The sequence below is a fragment of the Leptidea sinapis genome, chromosome 13 (assembly GCF_905404315.1).
Source record: "Leptidea sinapis chromosome 13, ilLepSina1.1, whole genome shotgun sequence".
Taxonomy (NCBI): Eukaryota; Metazoa; Arthropoda; class Insecta; order Lepidoptera; family Pieridae; genus Leptidea; species Leptidea sinapis.
Window position 1 is genome coordinate 14,902,401 of NC_066277.1, and position 25,152 is coordinate 14,927,552.

Consider the following 25,152-nt stretch of genomic DNA (forward strand, 5'->3'; position numbering starts at 1 on the left):
TTTTTCCAACAAAGTTGTTATATTGCCCTTAACTTTTTAGATTATTTCTCCTCGGTGTGATGTTAAACATCATTGAACAGTTAGATCATTAACTCCAGCTGCATCGTGGGTTTCTTCCCGATGAACATATGTCAAAATGATCTAACTGCAGTGTCTAACTGTTGACTGTGGTCGACCTTTTGTAAATCCAAAGTTTTACCGTTACAAAGATTTAAATTAACGAAGGCATAACGAATATAGGTCTCAAGTTACTTAGATTAAAAGTGCAACCTGCTAATAAAGGTATAGTTTTCCTCAATTTCATCTAGTCTGCAAAGTGATTTCTTGAAAATCATATTCCTTTGTAACTTACATTTTCTACTACTGATTTTACAATGATTAGATACAGATACACCCTAGAGATCCTCAATTTGGTCAAGTAATTTAAATGCTTTAAATAAATCTTTACAACAAATAAATCTGAACTATAACATATTTCTATATTTAGGAACACTAGAACAGCAATAGGTTCGCTAAACTCATTATCTATATAAGTTTCGATTTTTGTTTGTAATTTACATACGAGTACCAAAGTCCTACGGGTAAAATCTTTGAATCTTATTTCTAACAATATGTTCTAGCGGCAAAATGTGAAAAACTCAGACCTTTCGTATTTGTTGGAGTAAAAGTTATAGAATTTTTAGTGCAAATTCTTCAAATGGAAAAGCCACTTCATGATCTGAAGACATTGTTTTTTCCATTTGCCTTAAATTTACATGAAGTTTTGCAAATTTTTTTAATATTTTTATAACGTAGGATCAATAGTTTCTAAACTTTTCTTTATTTTAGGCTTAGGTATTTTGATTTTTTAATTATATATTCAGTTTGAATTTTTTTGAATACAGCTTAAGTTGTATGGACTTCTTAATTCTTTACTATAATGTATTTATGTTTAATATAAGTATATGTTTATACTGTTTCTGTTTTCTTCTTTTTTCTTTAATGTTACCGTTTTTTTATCTATGAATGATTAAAAAATGTGTTAAATAAATAATTTGGTTACAAGTCATCGAACAAAAATGGCATTTTTTAGATTTTTTTTTCAGTATACGCTAATTTGTGCGGAATTGAAAATATCTTTAAATTACAAGTTTTTTTTTACTTTTTGAACAATAAGTACATAGAAGTCAATAACAATTTGATATCATATCATCGTCGCGTGGTTTTTCCGTACTGTATGTAGATGACATTTGATGATTATTTCATCTTTATTTACAAGATGCGTTTTTGAGAAAAAAGATAATTTGTATGTCATAAAAAAATTCTAAAACGTATCGATTTTATTGTTCTGTTTTCAGAAATCATAAGACGTCTTGCGATGAATGCACTGCGTATAAACAAAATTCATAATATGGACAAGATCAGTGGCGTATTCTTTGTCGTTGATGCGTCTCTGCCGCTTCACTTTATCGCCGTCCTGGCTAACTACGTTCTTGTTCTCGTCCAATTTGCTGTTTTGTAGATATAATGTGTGATGATAAAATACTGTATTAGGGGCCATTTACCGTCATGCGTGCGGACATTGAAGGGACGCTTCTGGCCACCTGCAAACAATCCATGTTCCGCGCGCATAATAAAATAATCAAAAATATTTTATTTCGTAGGTAAATTGCATTCTACTTGAAATATGTAATTTTTTCATACAGCTCGTTTGGAAGGCAGATTTGCTTTAGAGACAAACGAGCAAGAAACTCTAAGACCGCTCTTTTCAAAACAAAATGGTATTAAAGATTCTTATTATCAATTAAATTTACAAATCCATTCAATTACAATATAACATGAAAAGTCATGTAACAAAATACACAAACGTAAAAACATAGTTATAATTATTGAGTACATACTTGAAGTACAATACAGTAGATGCATCAATCCAGACATACCGAAAATAAAATAAAGGCATCATGCAAGCATTTGATTAGCTATTATATAAAAAAAATTACTTTAATTTCGAAAATAAAGAAAATAAAAAAAACATAAATCAGATTTCCCGATGAGAGGATCATCCTGCCATCACAAGCAGTGCCCGTTCACGAGCATGACGCATGAACCAGCCATCGCCTCCCTCGACCATATTTTAGGGAAAGGAGCGACCCGCACCACGTCACCGCCACAAGCAGTGGCATGACGATGCCTGTCACGAGAATTCTACCAAATAACAAAAGATAATGTTCATCTACATATAATAGCGTTCCAAATCCAACCTAATATTCTGCTACGTTTCTCGGCGGTGTACGGCGTGGCGCTCAATAGTTTTGTCTTCCCAAGACTGCTTCGCCGCGTAAATCGAGTGTTTGTGTGTGTGCGCCGTCGGCGCTCTAGATTGATGTTAAAGTACTGTTCTATTACAGTATTGTGATAATAGGATGCGGACACTGACAGGACAAGGACCCTTAAAATAGCTTATATAATTGTTATTTTAATGAATTTCGCTCAAGGTTTAAGAATGAAATTATTGTGAATCATATATAAATTTATCTTCAGCAAATAAATGTATGTATTAGATTTTTTATTATAGTACATGATTAAAGTTTAATAATGATAATAATATAAATAAGCTAATAATTTATTGATTCCAACAATCTTCGAAAACATATTATCATTTTAAAACTAGGTACCCTGCCACCTTCACACGACAAGCCTCAAGTTAGGATATCATCCACACCATCTGGATGTGTGGCGATCCTCTACAGAGCGGTTTTCAAGGAGTTTTCTTCCACGTACTACAAAGCTGTGGAATGAGCTTCCTTGTGCGGTATTTCCGCGACGATACGTCAAACATGCTTACATACTTCAAACAAGGCGAGTACACCCACCTTAAAGGCCGTCAACGCTCCTGTGATTCCTCTGGTGTTGCAAGAGAATGTGGGTGGAGGTGATTACTTAACACACCAGGTGACCCGTACGCTTTCTTTGTCCTCCTGTTCCATAAAATTAAATATAAAGGTTATGTTATTGGAACCCCACTCTGGGTCTCACCAGGCTCCGCAAGCTTACTTCATGTATCCCTCATCAGTATTTTTCCTCTCCATTCTTTTCCTGCCATTTTTATTATTTCATGTACCCATCTGTTTCTTGGGGGGCTTATTTTTCTTTTGCCAGATGGTCCTTCCCAAATCGTCGCTTAAACTGTGCATCTTTTGTCCATGAATCTCGCCACAGTATCTGCCCAGCGCCACTTTTGTGTTACAGCGTACTCAAGAGCATCTATCAATTTTTTCCTTTTTCTAACAGTGTCTCTTAGTTAAAGCTTAATAAATTTTACTCGAATTGCTTTTCAATTTAATTACAATTTATTGTAATTAATTATTTTGGCTATGTTTAAAATATATACAAATATATGACCTTGTAATATCGCAGACAGAAATAATTAATTGATAATACCATTAGTCATATTTTATTCATCCGTTATTGAGTATACTCGTATTAAGCAAATGTTTGTAAGTAATCGACTAAAAGCATATTAAATGCTGTTTCTTATCATCAGTCACGTATTAAAGGCAATACATTAAATGGAAGATGGGCCGATATATTGACATTGACTGTAGTGTTGGTATTTTTTTTAATGGAAAAATAGGAAATACGAGCGTACCTGGTGTTAAGTGATCACCGCCGCCCACATTCTCTTGCAACATCAGAGGAATCACAGGAGCGTTGCCGGCCCTTAAGGAAGGTGTACGTGCTTTTTTTAAGGTACCCATGTCGTATCGTCCCTGAAACACCGCACAATGAAGGTACCCTTCCACAGCTTTGTAGTACGTGGAAGAAAGCTCCTTGAAAGCCGCACTGTGGAGGACCGCACACATCCAGATGGTGGGGATCATATCCTAATTTGAGGCGTGTCGTGCGAAGGTGGAATTCGGCGGCAGGAATTAGATGAAATAGCTCTTCGTAACACTCCCCGTTGTAAATGCGGTAGAAGACACATATTGAAGAGACGTCTCTACATAACGCCCTTCAAAGAGCATTTTAATTCACCCCGTTAATTTGAGCTGCTCTGCGTTGCATGAGGTCAAATGAATCGAGCTGATACTGGGGTGCGACTGATCAGAAATGACAGCAATACTCCAAGGCCGGACCTGCACTTTGTAGAGCGCTAGAAGTTCTTTTAAAGAATAATACAATAACGTTTCCTTAGTGGTACCGATTTGGCCGGAATTCTGTGTAGCACCTTCTGGTGGTAAATTTTGAAAAGAAAACACAATTTACTAACAAATATATTTACACAAAACGTTACATTTATTCATTCATTTACAGTTTGATTCTCTATCGGCCCCCTTAATGGCATCGTTTCTCTTACCCCTTAAATCATTGTAAATCTCATCGAGGTGTCTCTCTTTTGTTTCTGGCACACAAAATATGACATACAAAGACGTCAGAAGGCACATAATGCTGAAACTGTAAAATGATGATTCAACCCCAATAAGATGTGACATATGTTTGAATATCATCAACTGAACGAAGTCCAAAAGGCTTGCAATTGCTAACGTTATTCCCAGCACGATGCCGCGATACTGAAAATAATGTTTCATTAAAAATACATTTCAATCAAACATATAATACAAAACTTAAAACATAAACTATAAATTATGAATATTTTAACACAGCATAAAAGTTTCCCTAGTTAGTTAGTATTCCCCTGAAAATATAATCCTACAAAAATCAGGAAACATAAAGTTAAATATTGACGAAAGATTTCAGGTATGACAATTATTGAAAACCATTCCTTCTTGTTGCGAAAACAGATGAAAGTAAAATAGTTACTGAAGATGCTATTGAGAACTATCTAACCAATTTACATTTTAACAACATAATTTCTAACCAAATGATTTGAGTTTTCTTTCGTGTTAATTCCGCCAATATTTATCTTTAAACAATTCTACACGTCTTTCGCCTCTACACGAGGCATCCTCAGAAGATGTTGACTCGCAAAACTCTGGCACGAGGCACAGACTGACTGACTGAAACACGTGTCGAATTGTTTAAAGACAAATATTGGCGGAATTACAACTAAAGAAAAGTTAAAACATTTGGATAATTATGGATTTCCGCAAAATAACGCCTACTACAATAAATTTTAATAATTGCTAACAATTGCTCTACTTGCGTTACTTAAATTTTGCTGTTAAAACAAGGTAAGGCGCGTTATTTTTACGAAGTGCGAGGGCATATTATATCTTCCTTTTATTATTTTGTTATTTGTTGTTATTATTGATTTTGTTTAAACATAGTTACAATTAAATGCGTTTTAATCCTTTAAAAAGTGTTTTATTTAAATGTGTAATACACGCGTTCATCATCATCATCCGGAAGAGGTCCACTGCTGGACACAGGCCTCCCCCAAAGATCTCCACGACCATTGGTACTGCGCTGCCCTCGTCCAACATATTCCGGCGATCTTGACCAGATCGTCGGTCCATCTTATAGGGGGCCTACCAACACTGCGTCCTCCGGTACGTGGTCGCCATTCTAAGACTTTTGTGCCCTACCGGCTATCTATCCGTCGAACTATGTGCATTGCCGACTGCCACTTCAGTTTCGCAATCATTTGGACTATGTCGGTAACATTGGTTCTCCTACGGATCTCCTCATTTCTGATTCGATCTCGCAAGGGAACTCCGAGCATAGCATTCCACTCTGAGCGACCATGAGACCCAACGTTAGTGACCTTTGTCTTCTGAGGATTCTTTTTTGAAACTAACATTCTGAATATCATAGCAGTTGCGCTCGTCAATTTAAGACATAAATGTTGTCTCATTAGCCCAGTAATTAAAAATATTAAAGCTTGCACACTACTTTTTCACGGCAGAAAAAGGCACCGATGTGGTATGCAACTAACACGCATCTTGTGCAAAAAATCCTCCCAATTGTCCCTTTATTAGATTAAAACGATGTCCGACTATGTCAATATTCATCATTTCTTTTGTACTTTAGGAGCATTGGCGAAAAAGCCATAATTTGAATCCTAGATACATCATTGAACTTATAAAACAATAATATTTAAAAATACTTTTTCAACTAACCTTGAAAGAAAATATTTCTCCAACAATAACTACTCCAAGGGGCAATAGACCCGCTGCATCACAAAGTATACAAATGCAAAGTGTTAAGATTGGAATCCATGCTGGAGCAACAATGTCGTTATTCTTCAGAAGGAACCATGTAGCCAGTAGAAACATACTAATGCCAGATATAAGGCTGGTTGTGAAAAGCAGTAACTGAAAACGAAAAAAAGTAGGTATATATTAAAGTGTTACACGATATATTATTCATAATATAAAATTATGTATGTTCGAAAAGAACTTTATTAGAAATATGCAGGCAGAATATGAAAGCCCATTATCAAATTCAACGGCTTCACAAACATTTTTGTATTAAATGCGGTTTATATGTAATATTTGAAGTACAAAATAATAAATATTTTAATTTATTAAAAGTATTTTATAAATTATTTATTTTGTTTTTAGTATATAAACAGTTAAATCGAAATAAAATTGAGTAACAAAATTTGGCAGATATAACCAATCAAAACAAAAATCTGCATCCGATTTATCTGTATCGGAGTTACTACTTTCCGACAGCGTCATATTTATTACAAAAGAATCAATAGTTTTATCTACATTGACCTCTAGTCTATCTAATATAGATTCCTTTTTTTACGTGACTGATGCAATTTTGCTATGTTTCTGCTGAAATGTTGCATAAAGCCTACTGGAGCAGCTTTTTATAATCTGCCATCTTAAATGTTGTGTTTTGCCGGACCATATACCCCAGACATCTGCCCACACTAGTTCGATGGGATTCAATTCGCAGTGGTATGGAGGTAATCTCAATACCTCCACGCCAACTGCTTTTGCCTTCTTATCGACAAAGTTAAAGGTCAAAGTAAATAAACTTCATCATCATCAGCTGGAAGACGTCCACTAACACGTGCTGGACAAAGGCCTCCCCAAACGATCTCCATGACGATCGGTCCTGTACTGCCCTCACCCAACATGCTGATGGACCAACGATCTTGACCAGATCGTCAGTCCATCTTGTGCCATCGGGAACACTACATCTTCCGGTACGTGGTCGCCATTCGAGGGCTTTTCTTCCCCACCGGTAGTCTGTCCGTCGAACTATGTGCCCTGCCCACTGTCACTTCAGGTTCGCATTCATTTGGCCTATGTCAGTGAAGTTAATTCTCCTACGGACCTCTTCATTTCTGATTCGACCATGAGCTTTCACATCAGGCCATAGTTAGCGACTAGGTCTACGTACCGTAAGTAATCACTGGTAACATTTGTCCTTACAGTCTCAGTTATTAGGCTTACAATCCCCAAGGACGGCACCTTTTGCATCTGTTCGAGGGAGACGCATTTTATTTACGGGAGTGTCTGAGATAGGCAATAAAAGGTTAACGTACGAAATTCTTTCTGCTTGTATCATGATGCCTCGAGAACGGCTAAAATTTTTCGAAATATATGCACAAGCTGTATTATCTCTCTACACCAGTTATTATCGGTTGAAAGTCTAACAAACAAACACAAACATGTTTGTTGGTATAATTTGAGCATCATTATGGTCAACCTTTACCTTTCGTCCTGATTTTTCAACAATACTGGAAGCTACAATGGATCCAACCAGTTGCACGACGCCCAACACCATTGCTTGCTGATTAGGGTTAAGCATTAATTTTGAGCTATTTGATGCTTGAGCAAATATAGTTCCTGCAAAATTCATCACTGGGACCGCACCACAGAATTCTCTCGAAAGAACCGCTATAAGTGATATTTGGAATGCTTTGAATAGTATTTTGTCGGAGACTGAAAATAAAAACGCATTTTGTAATTTAACGAATCTTTCATTCGAGGGCAAACAAACTTCCACAGTATTTTCAAGATAAAATCATAAAAGCGAGCAGATATAAAATACTTGAATACGCCCTTGTTGTTTCCCTGATGTTGCAACTTGGAATAGGCAGCGGTTATCATTATAAAAACTATATTAAAATAAACTTATAACTATTTATAAATAACAAGCAATATTGATATCGCAGTGCTAGGTATCCAAGAAGCTGATATCGTTAAAACTGAATAGCCAAAGCTGCCAGAATTACTTGACCTACAAGTTGGCAAAAGTCATCGTATGTTTATGGATCATGCATCTGGACGGTTGGTTAAATGGTTAGGCAACTGGGGCGTATGCCTAGAGGTGCAGGATTCTACATCGTTTATCACGACTTCATATTTTATTGTTCAAAGTATAAGTTTTTAACTAATTGAATGCATATAATGCATTTAATGCAATAACAAAAATTATGAGTCTTTTAAAATGGCCGTAACACAACATTCGAACGAACGGCCTGTATAGCTCAAGGCACGTTTTTTTTCCACAGCTTAAAATAATATAGCAGAGATACAATGATTCAATAATTATTCAAGTACTTCTTGAACACTGATTGAGCATCATTTCTGATGATACATATTTACATCTACTTATTCCAATGACTAGATTTCATTCGAGCAATTTATAAAAAATAATAATTTTCCAACATACCGATAGTTTTTATTATTTTTTTCCCAATAACAGCTTCATCATTTTTTTGTTCAATTTGTATCAACATTATTTCTTCCTGAATGCTTCTGTCTGCAGGGTTCTTCCTTCTTAGCCAACATAATACTTTTTGTGCATCCTTGAATGATTAAAAAATATTTTAAACGTAATATTATTTACATAATTAATTAATTCCTGCCACTGAATTTCAGAACCACTCTCATGCCATAAACTAAATTATAGTAGAACTTATAGATGGAGTTTCTACTGAAGAACAAACATTTGCAATTTTCATATGATGAGTTATGGGACAATTGTCGTAGTTGTACTCTTAACCAAACAGGAGTGCCATTTGGTTAAGAGCCCCAAAAGTTTCGCTTTGAGGGTACAGGTTTGTATTCAGCATTGGTCACAAGTTTTGGGACAAATAAAAATTTGGATATAAGCACATAACTCTTTGGATATATGGTGTTCATGCCCAATTAGATTCTCAATAAAAAACATTACAATTACAAGAAAACTTTTTGTAAATTTTTGTAAAGTGTGCACACTATTTTCGTCAACATATCTGATATTTTGTCAGCATGAATTCAAAATCCATTGAACCAGTGGCTTAATTTTTTTTACATTATATCTTGGCTGTTTTAATATTTAAAATATAATACAATATAATATGTTTCCACCTACCGGGATTCTAACCCGGAACCTCTACCGGTCACTGACCACTAGGCTTCGAGAATGATATAGTACAAAAAAATAGAACCACCAGAAGACTACAGAGAGAGTAATAGGGAAAAATAAATGGGAGGATAGCCTGGCTTTGAAAACAGCTGTAATAATAAATTATGTGTGTTTCATAGTTCTTACCTCAACTCTGCTATTCTGTACAAGATACGAAGGTGTCTCTGGCAAAAAGAAGAATAGAGGAAAACTGAGCAACGACAAACTAAGACTTAAAAGTAAAATAACTTGGTAGCTTAATAAGTCCCCAATAATAAAAGCAAAAAGTCCACCCATGGTAAAAAGGATGATTGTCTGAAACAAAGAAATAATTCATTTAATTAAAATCATTACAAACGGATATGCTAGTAGAAACCTAGTCAATAAGCTTGATTTAAAATAAGTCATTTTTATTTATTTATTAAAGATTCCTTGCAGCTAACAAATTGTAAAGAGTATATAAAGGTAAAACAAAATAGATACGCCAATTCAAAAGAATGCTAATAAAAGTTTAACACAATATGACTGAATTTGTAGTTTAAGAAAAAAGAAAAATAATACATAAAAATTAAGAAAAACATAAAGGAAGAAATTAAATAGAAAGAAAAGAAAAGGAGAAAAATTCACCGCAATTTTTAAACATGACTTGATATAAACATTATAATGTCACATTGGTGCTTTTTTATTGAAAATAGATAAGTATTTAAATAAAATAATGGTTTCGGACATTAAAAACACGCTTGAGTAGATAACTAACTAGCCAGCAAAAAGTGCATTGCTCGCATTGTATAAAATTAAATGAACCATATCAAAACCGATGTGCCGTGCAAGTAGATGCTCTTTGACGGCACGGGCTATTCTGCCTAAAATCGGCGGGCCGTATCAGTCGTCATGCCAGCATTAATGTCATCTGCACATGGTGCTGGTGTGGGATGCGACTTGCGCCGACACTCTGGCTCCTTCAAATTCAAATATTTTTATTCAAAGTAGGATTCAAAATCACTTATTGGACGTCAAAAACTACCCATTCAAAATAGACTGCCTCAGACCTGAGGGGAACGGGTACAAGAAACTAGGCGGGCTTAAATAAAAATATGGATAACAATGTAATATCGTACAGAAAACATTTATAATTAAAGAGCCTGAGGGTGTTTTGATTCATTCCCAGTCTGTAGTATCATTAAGAAAATAGTTTATGCTATAGTAACTTTTCCCACACAAACTTTTTTTAACAATTCTTTTAAACTTATCAACACATTTGTTTTGTACATTTTCTGGGATCATATTGTAGAAGCATAATAAACATCGCCCAATAAAATACTTACTAACTCGACTTAACCGAGTAGTCGGCATAACAACTTTGTGTTTGTTATGTCGTCATTAAGATGGTCAGTTTCTAGAAAGTCATTCTTCTCATGTCCAGGTTACTTCAGTTGTTGCTGCGGCTGCTGCTTTGATTTCCGAAGATGGCAAACCATTTTTACCAAATTTATACCATTTGTTGTCGAGGCACTTTGTCCGTGAGACCAACAGGCGCGGAGATTGTACTATCTTCGCGCCTCAATAGGGCTACTGGAAACCCAAGCGGTGACAAGAATTTCGGTCAACTGCTGCTCCGTTGCTTGCTAACCGAATCGGAAATACTTCGAGCATTCTTGGTACACTTCCCCGTAGTGGTAGTTTAATATAGTTATCAAAACAATGGTTTTGTTTTAATAAATAAAACTTTATTAGGCTGTTCTTTTTCTTTTAATTCTAGTAGGCTTTATAAGATACATAATATTAAGTTATGTAAGCTTTAAGGGTCAATGTATACACTTTTAAAATAAAGTCTCAGCCACTGTTCAGGCATTATCCTTAAATTGTTTTACTAAAAAATGGCTCTGCCGTAAATCCTACTACTCCACAGCTGAATATCTAAGTGATCCGACAGCTTGGGACTTCATTATAATTATCTTATAGCAATAGCATTGACAGTACAATATTGTATATTTGATTAAAAGAGCGCGAAAAAAATGCGGGGAGAGTTTCTTGCGCCGCATCTCCTCTCTCAAAGCGCCATTTGTTTCCGAAGCGGTAGTAGTGTCGAGTACATTAGAAATTACATCAAAAAGAATTCTAAAGGAATCAATTTTGGGAAAATAAATGCCTTTCATGTCTTGACAATTATGCGTTCCTACCTACTAATAGTCAGGATTTAATACAAAATTTACTATACTAACACGTCTTTTTTATGAAACATGAGAACAAATAAGCATACGGGTTACCGGTTAAAATATCACTTATCTAGCCGTTCACACAGCACTGGATCCTCCCAATTTCGAGCAGCTCTGCGCGTTATACGTGGTCACTACTGGCTACTGGGGGGCGCCAGACCAGTTATAATAGAAATACTACGTAAGTGGCGAGACCTGCTCTTTGTAGAGCGCTAGAATGTAGGCCAGCTTGATGTATTGCCATCCCCTATTTATGACGACCAGAATCTTCGAAGACAATTTGGCTTTCCCCTCCAGATGACCGGAGAATTGGCAATCGCTCGAGATATCGAGACCCAGTAATCCGTTATTTGTCGAAGTTTTTAGGGAAGTATTGTTGAAGAGCAGGAAGAGGTTATGCAACACAATTTGGTTCTTTTTTGTAAAAAAATGCGCAAACTCGAGTCTTTTGGGAGATAAATTGGTCAAGGTTTTGTGGGTCTATTCTGCGACCTTCTCAAAAGAGGAATCGATTCCGACACTAGTAGACAATTTCCGGAAAAGACCTGAATCACACGTGTATACGACATCTCCAGTGATGTGATTCGCATAGCAATGCATGATGGTGGCGTCCAACATATTATATTGATATGCAGAAGAAACAATATAGCAGATTCAGGTGCGAGTAATAACTATTGAATACAACAATGACCTGTATGCTGCGCCCAATGAAAAAGCTGGTGGTCCACTGACTTAAACTCTTGGGAAGCCTAATTGATGGAAGTTTTAAGAGAAGCACCTTGCACCATACACGACCAAATGCCTTCGCTATATCCAGACTAAGGTGCAGGCCTTCTCCCTTCCCTTCGATAGCCGCTCTCCATCTATGTGTTAGGTATACCACGAAGTTTATTACAACAAAATATACTTACACAACATCCTAATGTCCCTCGAATGCTGTTTTCACTTATTTCTTTTATATACACGGGACAGGTGACAAAACTTCCCGCCATGGAAACACTGACTAGACATCTGGCTAAGATGAGGATCCATGAATTTGTCGAGCAGAGTTTTAGTATCCAAATAATCTGAAAATAGAATGATTGACTTAGTAGTTGTTTTTTTTTATGGAATAGGAGGACAAACGAGCGTACGGGTCACCTGTTGTTAAGTTATCACCGCCGCCCACAATCTCTTGCAACACCAGAGGAATCACAGGAGCGTTGCCGGCCTTTAAGGAAGGTGTACGCGCTTTTTTTGAAGGTGTCGTATCGTCCCGGAAACACCGCACAAGGAAGCTCATTCCACAGCTTTGTAGTACGTGGAAGAAAGCTCCTTGAAAACTGCACTGTGGAGGACCGCGACACATCCAGATGGTGGGGATGATATCCTAACTTGTGGCGTGTCGTGCGAAGGTGGAATTCGGCGGCAGGAATCAGACTAAACAGCTCTTCGGAACACTCCCCGTGATAAATGCGGTAGAAGACACACATTGAAGCCACGTCTCTACGCAACGCCAAGTGATCCAGCAGTTCACAGAGCACTGAGTCCCCGACAATTCGAGCTGCTCTGCGTTGCACGCGGTCAAATGGATCGAGCTGATACTGGGGTGCGCCAGACCAGAGATGACAGCAATACTCCATGTGTGGCCGGACCTGCGCTTTGTACAGCGCTAGAATGTGGGCCGGCTTGAAGTATTGCCGTGCTCTATTAATGACGCCCAGTTTCTTTGAAGCCAATTTGGCTTAGCCCTCCAGATGGCCACGGAATTGGCAATCGCTCGAAATTTTGAGACCCAGAATTCCGATACTAGGTGAGGCTTTAATAGAAGTGTTGTCGAAGAGCGGTGATACGACAAATGGGGTTTTTTTAGTGATAAACGCGCAAACATGAGTCTTCTGGGGGTTAAATTGGATAAGGTTCAATTTACCCCATTCCACGACCTTCTCAAGAGAGGACTCGATAGAAGACACAAGTTTCTTCCAGCACTGTTCGACGATTTCCCGAGAGAGACCTGCATGGCCCGTGTATACGGCATCACCAGTGCTGTCGTCTGCATATCAATGATATGTTGGACACCTCCAAGAAACAGCGTGGGAGATAGCACACAGCCTTGGGGCACTCCAGCATTCACGGGCTTCGGGTTCGAGCTATAGGGTTTCTTCAAAAAAGCATTATATGAATAAACCTAAGACACCAGCTCACCAATGTATATTTGACGACCCATATCACCGAATGGTTAGTGATCCTGACTACTAAGCTAGAGGTCCCGGGTTCGAATGCCGGTAGGTGCAATCATTTATATGAATATGGAAGTTTGTTTCCGAGTCATGGATATTTATAATATGTATTGATGTTTGTTTAAGTAAGTATATTGTATTAAACATATCGTTGTCTTGTACCTATAGTACAGGCTACGCCTAGTTTGGGGCAAGATAATTTGTGTAAAAGTGTGTCAATATTATGTTGTTATATTAAATACAGTTAAGTTAACTTAAGGCTTTCTGTTATTCACTGATTATCTCAAGGCCCATCCACTTTAACAATTCCAGGTATAATAAACTCACTATTCAATATCCCTCTGCTCGAATCTGCAGGTTCGTCGTTTTTTGACAAAACTAATTTCAAATGAACGATTAGGGAGCATACAATGTATTATCGATAGGTTGCCAGTAAAAAATTACAAGCAGAGGTTGCCATGATTTCAATAAACGATTCTCGCTCCAGTTAAGTGGGAGCAACTATATTATGTTTTTAATCAATGTTACGTAATTTCAACGGAAATTATGTATGGAACTGATAAAAGAGTGGTTGCCATTTTAACTTATCATAAATAGTAAAATGCAAAGACTATATTTTGGCACATAGCAACAACTATGTTGCAGCTGACTAACTTTACCAAAATAAATTACTTACAGGTAATTGCGGCCAATTTTTTATTGGCAAGCTATCTCTAATACATTGTATACTCATAGCCAATTAGTTTAGCCAAGTAACGGTTCTATAAGTATATATTATTATAGATCACTAGTATTAAAATTTTCACGATTTTTGGAAACTTCATTAAAGTCCCTTTTTAACTATGTAGTCAAATATTGAAGTGGCATAGATTATTCACAATAATCAGAAATAGAGTAGGCCGAGAACCCTGAGGTACTCCGTAAGTTACTGGACGAAAAGAGTTAGTAAAAATAGTTAATTTAAAATTATACCTATTATTACACTTTGCTTTCTGTTTGTTAGATAATCCTTAGATAGTACCTAAATGCACCATTTTGTCTAAGAAAGTTATGGTATAGAAAATCTGTCAAAAGCATTCGCAAGGTCCAGAAATACAATATCAACTCATTTTCCTTTTTCATCCAAACAGGGTGCCACAAATTCTGATTGTTTCGATACTGAATCCCCTGTTGATTTTTCTGCGCTAAAGCCATACTGATGCTTGCATAAGAATTTTTCTACAACTAAAGAATACATCTTCAACATTCTTTTACACATAATAATTTACATATTTTAGAAATAGTTCATAAATTGAATACGACTAAAACTATTGGCACAGGATTTATCCCCTGATTGATGTAGGGATGATTACGGAAAGTTTGAATACCTGTGGAAAAGTATTTGTTTCAATACATATATGAAATATATGTTTTTTAAAGTATATATGAAATATTTTTTTTTATATTTCTTATGACATAAATTATTGACGAGACGAGCACGACTTCAGCTGTTGGTCATTGATACGCAGTGACCATTATAATGCAGTACCTCTCAGAATTCTTGAAAAACCCCAAAAATTCTGGGCGGCACTACAATTGTTGCACTCGTCACCTTGAGATATAAATGATAAGTCTCATTTGCCCAGTGATTTCACTAGCTACGGCGCCTTTCACACCGAAACACAATAATGCTTACAAATTTGTGCTTCACGGCAGAAATAGGCGCCGTTGTGGTACCTATAATTTAGCCGGCATCCTGTGCAAAAGAGGTTCCCACTGATAGATGTGTTTTAAGAGTGAAACTAGAATGTATACTACGTTTTATTACTTTTGGTGAGATATTGTCTCACCCAGCAGCTGAGTCATTTTTAAGGTTCGTTATTAAGTTTTCTATTTCTTTTCCTGTTGTCTTCAACATCATCATAACAAAAAACGACGTCATCAAAGACGTCGTTTTTTGTTGCACAATTTATGAATTTGGGACATAGAACCTGAGGAATTTTGTCTCTTAAATCTTTGCCAATACAAAAAGAAATTGTCAAAAATCTCAATTTACAAAGTACACAGAAACCACATTTACACAAGCATTTAGATGGTCCACAATAGATCCCCCGACTCTAGTGACACAATTCCCAATATGGGAAAATTTTTCAGATATTTTCAGCATTAGTTACTTGTTTTCTCTCTGACGATAAATACTTCTTGTAAAGGTCAGTCTGGCGGTAAAACCATCGTTCTGCTTTTCAAAGGAATAACAAATGGTCTAACAATTTATCATTCGATGATTTAGGCCACGTATCCACCAAAGTGGAGAGGAGAGGAGATTCGTTATTTCCACATTTCCTCTCCGCTTAGCTTTGGTGAAAATGGATCAAGCGGGAGGAGACGAGATGTCGCATTTTTTTATAGAATTTTGTGCCGCGTCGAGCGATTAAGCCACGCGGCTGAGTGGAGATTACTGTAGGGCGCCGTCCGCGCTCGCGTGTATTTTAAATGATTTCTTTCCAGCATCTAAGTTTCCTTCGATTGTTGAATTATTGAAGAATTAATTTTGTTTCTTCAAGCTCTAATTCCTCTTCTTTAATCAAGTTAAAATATAAGTTTTGTAACGACACGACGTATTTCTTTCGTATCTATCACTTCATTGATTTCGACCGCTCACATCACAGCTATCCTCAGCTCAGATCTCCTCACCGCTTTGGTAGAAATAACTTAACACCTTCGCGGCTTATTTCCTCTCGTCTTCTCTCCTCTCCGCTTTGGTGCATACGGGCCTGAATTGGTTATGATGTATGGATTCTAAATATAATCAATTTGAAAAATACTCACAGACCCCACAGCTGAGATCCATAAGTATGCAATTTTTCTGCCGTAGTTGTCCCCGATATAGGCTACCACATAATACAACGGTATGCTGACAAGATATGGTAGTGACGCCATCAAAGATATCTGAAATAAATTAATTCATCCTCAAAATTGGACAAAAATATTTGCTTACAAACTTTGTGGTGTAATTGTATGCCAAAAATGTTACATTAAAATTTGTGATAATCTTGTTTGAATCTTTGAATGTACATAATATACATGAACAAGATGTTTGTTTTACTTAAGTAAATTATTATGTTTATGATGATATAGTCAGAAAAGATGACACACCAACAGATGTTTTAAATATAATTCGCGCTATAGATGATCCCGTGACGTGACAAGAGATCGCTGCAAAGCTGATTGGTATGGTAGACAGTGATGGCGCATCATAATAAGGAAATTATGTATTTCTTTTATTTCGATAGCTAGATACTAGTTGTGCGTTCTTCAAACAATACCAAATCCAAAAAAGTATATTACAGAGCAAAACACAAAAGTGCTACTTGTACTTCACTATAAAGTTCTTCATTATAATACTAATAACATCGGAGTGAGTAGTAATTTCATCTTAAGAAAATAGTTTCATTTTAAACTTAAATTTACTTCACAAATAATTTAAATTTAATCCCAGAAGTGAGGGTTATCACTTTGAAAGATAACAAGTTTAGATTTGCAAGAGCGACACTCAAGTCAATTTCCTAATATGCAAATATTGGGGTTGAGCACGTTATCAACTGTAAAGTACTCTAATAATAAATACCTCTGAGTCTGAAAGTAGTTCACCTCTCGGGGAATCTTCTGATTGCAGTAATAGTGACATTGGTGACATCCATCCGATGGCCAACCCGTAAATGAATGCTGGGTAACTTACTAGAAGAACAAGAAACAATGAATGCATTATTACAATAACGAACGATTATGAGGTGCTGCTCACGTCTAAGACAGAAGCCTTAGAGAAAATATCATGAGCTGTTGAAAATATTTTCAAGTGGATCATTTTAATTATTAATATTATAATAATTTTAATATTTTCAATCATACATAAAAAGGCCCTATTCTAGATCATTGAGATAGTGATTTAGAAAGACATGGAAAATGGCACGAAATTGCTCAAGAGATGAGCAATCGCAAACACTTTTGCAAACAGAGCAACGAAGGAAGGAGAAAAATTCTTCGTATTACCTCTCCAAAGAGCTAAAATTATGCTACTGACTTTAAACTTGCCACATTCGAAACAACACAAAGTAATAAAAAATGTCTTGCGCTTGGTTCATCTATTATTTTCTATGACTTTTAAGCAGGCATAGAATAACCAATTATTACAATTAATTGCTATTGTCCTTCGGCTTCATGTTAAAAAGCAAGCTGGTAACTTGACGCCAAATCGTTAAATATTACTCTATCTCATAAAAATCCCTCCACTTCTACTAAATCATGAGGCAACCATTTTTAATAATTTTTAAATTTTTATCGATTTGACGCAAATGAGTCAATATTGTTGGTAAGGTAACGTTATATAATGCCGCTAATTCTTGGGTAGTTCGACCACCTCCTACAATTTATTTTTATTCACCTGTGTGGGCGGTTCTTTCTTCAATTTAAAGTTTCCATCACGAAAGGTTAATTTTACGTTTGACGTTTAAGGTCCAATCGCACGGTGCGTTCATTAGCAGCCTGCAGCCCCCTCTCCAAACGCAATATTGATATTACGAGCTGTTTTACTGCGTTAGTTCCGCGTCGGAACTTGTATTCAAAAATCACTCGAATTTTTAAAGTATCCATCTTACTTGTCTAAGCTTAATAAAATAAAAACAACTGAAAGTCGATAGTCGAATCTTGCACATTAAAATAAAAACTACATAGGTAACAATTGAAAAAAGTTTCACTCAAAAATCACAAACCATGAAGGTCCTATGTCAATCCGAATTACCTACCTATTTATAATAAAACATTTTTACGAACTACTTGAATAGAATATGTATTCAATTATTTCACTATACTAACAACTCCTTTGCACAGGATGCTGGCTAGATTATTACTGCTTCACGGCAAAAAAGGTACCCTCGCCACTGGGCAAATGAGACTTGCCATCTTATGTCTCAAGTTGACGAGCGCAGTTTTAGTGCCGCTCAGTATTTTTGGGTTTTTAAATAATCTTGAGCGGCGCTACATTGAAATGGGCAGGGCATATCAATTACCATCAGCTGAACGTCTTGCTCGTCTCGTCCCCTATTTTGATAAAATAAATACAAAAAAAACTATATACAAGTAACACTAAATGATTTATAAAAGGGCAGTCGGGTGACCAGCAGCCAGCACGTCCGATACTTTCGACAGCCCCAACAAGAAGTGCCCAATAGCTGAGAGCAATTCGTAACAGATACCCTACTACCAATCTTAATAATACGAAACTACCAACTCCGCCGAATTCCACCTTCGCACGACACGCCACAAGTTAGGGTATCATCCCCACCATCTGGATGTGTGATCAGTGCGGTTTTCAAGGAGCTTTCTTCTTCGTACTACGAAGCTGTGGAATGAGCTCCCTTGTGCGGTGTTTCCGGGACGATACGACATGGGTACCTTCAAAAAAAGCGCGTACACCTTCCTTAAAGGCCGGCAACCCTCCTGTAATTCCTCTGGTGTTGCAAGAGACTGTGGGCGGCGGTGATCACTTAACACCAGGTGACCCGTACGCTCGTTTGTCCTCCTATACCATAAAAAAAAACTTCATTATAAAGTGACATCACTAAGATTTGCATGTGATTATATAATATTACAACAAGTACTAAAAATATACTAAATATTATAATAACTAAAACAATATAATATGAACAGGTTACAAATTATTCTATTAATATTATCATAACTGAATGTTGGTACTAATTGGAATATCTAATAATCATAACATATTCCAATAAAACGATAATTTCATACTTTTAACCCCTATTATTTGTATATTAACCGGAATAACTTGAAATTTAATTTTTCAAGTACAGTCAGAAAAAAAGATATTCATTACATTTTGAAGAAGCAACAATGAAAAGCCAATGGTGAATGCCAAATAAATAATAATTATATTTATAAACATTGATAATTGTTGTGAGGTCTGACTATTTGGTCTTAACTTCACTGACCTGTATAAATACCACTGGACAGGCTGTTCCATATGTTTGACAGCAATTTATTTGTGCCTATTTGAAGCGCCACTCGTGAGAGTGCAGAGAACTAATTTTGACGTATAATACAGATGGCTGCAAGAGAAGCGTACAGTACTCTGATATGTTTTTACATTTTGAATTAATATCCTTTCGTTTTCCGTGTTTATACTTTAAGAATCAACGTAATAAAGTACACATTATTTTGTAAATAGTTTCCCACCATCTATCTATGTTTTTTAGCTGAGGTCGTCATGTTGTACTACCGCAGACTCTCGCTACAGCGCCAAAATATCAAACAGGCACAAAAGCACTTTGTGAGCAGCCAGTCCAGTGGTAAAAAGTAGAGGTCAGTGTTTTACTTAGTAATGAATGAATTGATTTTATTTGTGGTTTATTCTTATGCTAATCACTCAATATTTATTTTTCAGTATTATTATTGAAAAGTTATTAGAAATTTCAAGGCACGGATAAGAATTAAGATATAATATTAAAACATATTAAACTTAACGCATATGAATCATTGGATGAAAGTGAGATGAGGATATGTGCAAAATATCTGGAGTTGAAAAAATTATATTTAATATTAATATTCACTTATTAAATATGGTTGTTAGATATAAGACGAGCAAGGCATAAAGCAGCTGATGGCAATGGATACGCCCTACCCATTACAAAGAGGTGCAGCTCAGGATACTTGAAAAACCGAAAAATTCTGAGCGGCATTATAATAGCGCTTGTCACCTTGAGACATAAGATGTTAATTCTCATTTGACCAGTAATTTCATTAGCTACGGCGCCCTTTAGACGGTTTAGAATGTTTACCCATTATTACTTCACGGCAGAAATAGGCGCCGTTGTGGTTCCCATAATCTAGCCGGAATCCTGTGCAGAGGAGCCTCCCACTAGTATAAATATATACAAGTATTGGTTAATTTATTTATGTGCTGGCCGTACAAGTCCAGACACTCAAAAGCAAAAACGTCTTGAAAGTAATTTGCATGTACTTTTTTATAACCACACAAACATTCTACATTTAATATTCTGCAATTAATATTCTTAACAAAAGTATAATTATTACGTTTTATCGCTCAAGTTTATTTATAGTTCGAATAAAATAAAACGAGCTGGGTTAAGCGTCAGATCTCTTTTTTTTTTATGGAAAAGGGGGATAAACGAGCGTACGGGTCACCTGGTGTTAAGTGATCATCGCCGCCCACATTCTCTTGGAACACCAGAGGAATCACAGGAGCGTAACCGGCCTTTAAGGAAGGTGTACGTGCTTTTTTGAAGGTACCCATGTCGTATCGTCCCGGAAATACCGCACAAGGAAGTTCATTCCACAGTTTTGTAGGAAGTGGAAGAAAGCTCCTTGAAAACCGCACTGAGGAAGACCGCCACACATCCAGATGGTGGGGATGATATCCTAACTTGGCGTGTCGTGCGTAGATGGTTTTCGGCGGCAGGAATCAGGTGAAACAGCTCTTCGGAACACTCCCCATGATAAATGCGGTAAAGGACACATAATGAAGCTCTACGCAACGCCAAGTGATCCAGCCGTTCACACAGCACTGGGTCCCCGACAATTCGAGCTGCTATTAATGACGCCCAGCTTCTACGAAGCCAATTTAGCTTTGCTCTCCAGTGGCCGCGGAATTGGATATCGAGACCCAGAATTCCGATACTAGGCGAGGCTGTAAGAGAAGTGTTGTCGAAGAGAGGTGATACGACAAATGGGGTTTTTTTTGTGGTAAGCGCGCAAACTTGAGTCTCCTGGGGGTTAAATTGGACAAGGTTCAATTTTCCCCATTCCGTGACCTTCTCAAGAGAGGACTCGATAGAAGACACAAGTTTCTCTCGGCACTGGTCGACGATTTCTCTAGAGAGACCTGCATGGCCCGTGTATAGGGCATCGCCCGTTCTGTCGTCTGCATAGCAATATATGTTAGAGGTGTCCAACATAGCATTGATATTCAGAAGAAATGGTGTGGGAGATAGCACACAGCCTTGGGGCACTCCAGCGTTCACGGGCTTCAGGTTCGAGCAATAACCGTCGACAACGACCTGTATGCTGCACCCAGTGAGGAAGTTGGAGGTCCACTTGCATAAGCTCTCGGTAAGTCCAAATGATAGAAGTTTTAAGAGGAACACCTTGTGCCATACACGATCAAAGGCCTTCGCTATATCCAGCCGAACTCCCAGGCCCTCCCCCTTGCTTTCAATAGCCGCCGCCTATCTATGTGTTAGGTATACCAGAAGATCACCTGCCGACTGACCATGGCGAAAGCCGTACTGCCAGTCGTTGATCAACTGGTGACCCTCTAGGTATACCAAGAGCTGGCAGTTAATTATGCTCTCCATGATTTTGGAGAGTAGGGAGGTAATAGCTATAGGCCTGTAGTTTGCCGGATCCGAACTGTCTCCTTTTTTTTTGTATCGGATAGACAAGGGCTGACTTCCATGAGTCAGGGACTACGCCTTTTGTATATGAGTGCCGGAATAGGCAGTCAATGGCCTTCGGTCCTCGACATTTACCTATGCGAAACATAGCGGCACTAGGCCGCTACCTCACGCCGGTATTCTGTGCGAGTGTGTTAATTAACCCGGACGAGTCTGGCCCGATTGTGCTGACGTCATAACACGGCAGCTTGATAGTTATATAAGACAAAAAAAACTAAACCTAGTAATTGTAGTCTTATATAACTAAAAGTCCATAATGAACTTTAATTTGTTATTTTATCTTACTTTATATGATGTTATTAGTTAATAGTTCGTGATAATAAGTTTGTAAGTAGTAAGTAGTTAATTGTCACAGCAGCAACTATGAATGTTGTGTACATCTGTTATTGTTACTCACATTAGTAATTTAATTTCTTGTAATACTATATTATGTAATTGTAATATGTGTGTACTGTTCATGTATAATTAAGAATAAATATATACAACCAGGCCGTTAAATTGTTAGACATGAAGTCGATTGACAGGCTACCGTTTTATTGTAATATTACTAGTGAAATTGTAATATCACAGCTATAACAATATACCTATGATATATATACCAAAAGATCCTCTGTCGAACAATAAAAAAAGGAATAAAAGATAAAAAATAAATGCCTGTTGATTTTTATTAATTGGGATGTTTTCGTAGGTTATGTTTAAATTCCTATGGCCTATTGAAAAATATATCTAAGTTCTCTATTTTTCTATTTATCTCATTGTATTGCCTAAGCAGTCGTGGTAGTGGTGAAAACAGTTTTAGTTTGTTCGATAGCGTGGTATATCAAAAATACATGAATTATTAGCTTTACGAGGCATATTATGAGGGATGTATAATTTTACAGTTTCTAATAATTTCGAACAATAAATATTACAAGAAAACTAAACCTAAATTATGTCGTCGATTGTGTTAAATTTGAAAAAATGTACTTCTGTCTCTGTAAGAACTTGTGTGCGATGTACCCTGAGCACTATATGCCAAATATTTAGTAAAACTCCTTTGTATGGTTTAAGTGACTCCTGGTTTTAGATACATTGTAATGTCACTAAAACACTATCTATAGTGATATTGTAATTCAATTATATTTTGACAAGTTTACTAGTCTTTAGTTTATGAGGCTGTTTCTGATTGGTCTGTTTCTTGTATTTTTTGTATATTTATTTATCGCTCCAATGTTTACTATTATTGTTTTGCAAATTGCGTATGAAAAAAAAATTACCAATCAGAACGCTTTTGTAATATACATAGATTTATTATAATATCACTAAGGTGTACCCGTGACATTAAATGTCACTGAAACTAGGCAGTTAAATTGTCGATTGATAATCTACCGTGTAATCTAACAGTGGACGTCTTCCGGCTGATGATGATGATAATGATATATACCAACAGATCCTCTGTCGAAGACCATAAAAGAAGTCCCGTGCTGTTAGAACTATAAAGGCTGTTAATGCTGTTAAATCCCGAATTTGTCTGAAATTCAAAAAGGAATCCAAACATTTTATCACGAGAAATGTAGATTATTGAAGACTCTACCTCGTATCATAAAAAAAAACCTGAAGCTTGGTCTCTATCATTGATATACAGCACACAATCTAAATCAACTCCGACAGTCAAAGAGAGTAACTCGAACAAAATGTTTGCAATCACAAAACGCAGGTGAAACTTATAGAAAGAATAAGGTGGCTAATGTTTTTCGAATGTATGTATGTAAGATACATAATAGCTTTTAGGGTAAATGCATATACACTTTTATAATAAAGTCCCAGCCACTGTTCAGGCAACATTTATAAAAGAATTTAAACGTTTTATTAAAAATGTGGTCATTTCTACTACTCCACAGCTGAATATCAAGTGATCGGACAGAATGGGACTAGATTATGATCATTTTATACCAATAGCAATGACAGTACAATATTGTATATTACATTAAAAAGAGCGCAAAAAATGAATGCTGAGTGAGTTAGAACGTAACAATTACAATTCTGAATATTTTAAAAATAAAAACAAAATTAATTAGTTCATTAATTACGACATACTTTTATTAGCATTATGTTATATTTATTTTTTAATTAATAGGACTACGTAGGTTGATAAATTATTATCTTTAAAAAACTAAAACGAGACAATTAAAAGTATTTTTTTTTATAAAAACTCACCAGCCAAAGCACATAATAATTGATTTATTTGACTTCTCTTGAACAGCACTCCGTTTTTCATAATTCCAAGCACTCGGTTTCACCACCGCTGATTAATAATAACTACTCATTCCACAGATGTCCAGAATTAAATTGGATGCTTGTTTGTCAATTAACGGTCTTAAGCCTATACGCAATTGATTTTAATTGTCTGTTTATAAATAAAATGATGAGTTAGTGTTTCATTGTTGTTTTTGAATAGTTTTATATTCCGTTGGTACTGTCGTCTCATTGAACGGTAAAGCTATATAATGCTCGGTCGGGTGAAGTCGGACTGACTCGACTCGGAGACTCTTCGTATTTTATTATTAAGCCCCGATTTCACCAATCACACTTCAAACTGAGTTTAATAAAACCCAGTTTTACATAAACAAGTTCAAACACCAGTCTTGCTCTCGATTAAACACAAAGCGATTTCACTAATTCCTTCTGAACGTGTTGACGTAAGCTGAGTTTACATTTCATAAACAAACGAATGTATCAAATACCTGTCAAAACTGTTATCTATAAGTATGAACAAAATGAAAATTATTATATATCAATGTTTCTATAACGATAACGCCAGTGACAGCTCAGTGATCAAATAATATGTTAAAGTTCCTAAATTTGGCGGTCAGCATTTTAAACATGGTTAGGCTTAAACTGCGTTTAGTGTTTGTTGGTGAAATCCGAATTGAATCTGTAAACTTGTTTATAGGCGTAAGCTTACTAAGCTTAATATCT

At 36.4% G+C, this 25,152-nt stretch overlaps 1 protein-coding gene across 1 annotated transcript; it reads right to left on the reverse strand.

Annotated features, from left to right (window-relative positions):
• Positions 1-4,237: 4,237 nt before the first annotated feature.
• On the reverse strand, positions 4,238-24,771 carry LOC126967640 (facilitated trehalose transporter Tret1-like). The gene is made up of 9 exons (XM_050812209.1): positions 24,391-24,771; positions 17,337-17,446; positions 16,538-16,657; positions 12,422-12,577; positions 9,442-9,609; positions 8,578-8,713; positions 7,615-7,844; positions 6,060-6,254; positions 4,238-4,550 (listed from the first exon to the last, which is right to left on the reverse strand). The coding sequence occupies exons 1-9, from the start codon at positions 24,449-24,451 to the stop codon at positions 4,284-4,286; spliced, it is 1,443 nt and encodes a 480-aa protein (XP_050668166.1). The 5' UTR covers positions 24,452-24,771; the 3' UTR covers positions 4,238-4,283.
• Positions 24,772-25,152: the final 381 nt, after the last annotated feature.

Bases quoted from the DNA above. Each gene is read 5' to 3' on its own strand.
- LOC126967640 (XM_050812209.1), bottom strand. From the start codon at position 24,451: ATGAAAAACGGAGTGCTGTTCAAGAGAAGTCAAATAAATCAATTATTA. The intron at 16,658-17,336 runs GTATTTATTATT...AATTTATTTCAG, and splicing joins AACTACTTTCAGACTCAGAG to ATATCTTTGATGGCGTCACT. The intron at 9,610-12,421 runs GTAAGTATATTT...TCTTTGTTTCAG, and splicing joins GAGGGACATTAGGATGTTGT to ACAATCATCCTTTTTACCAT.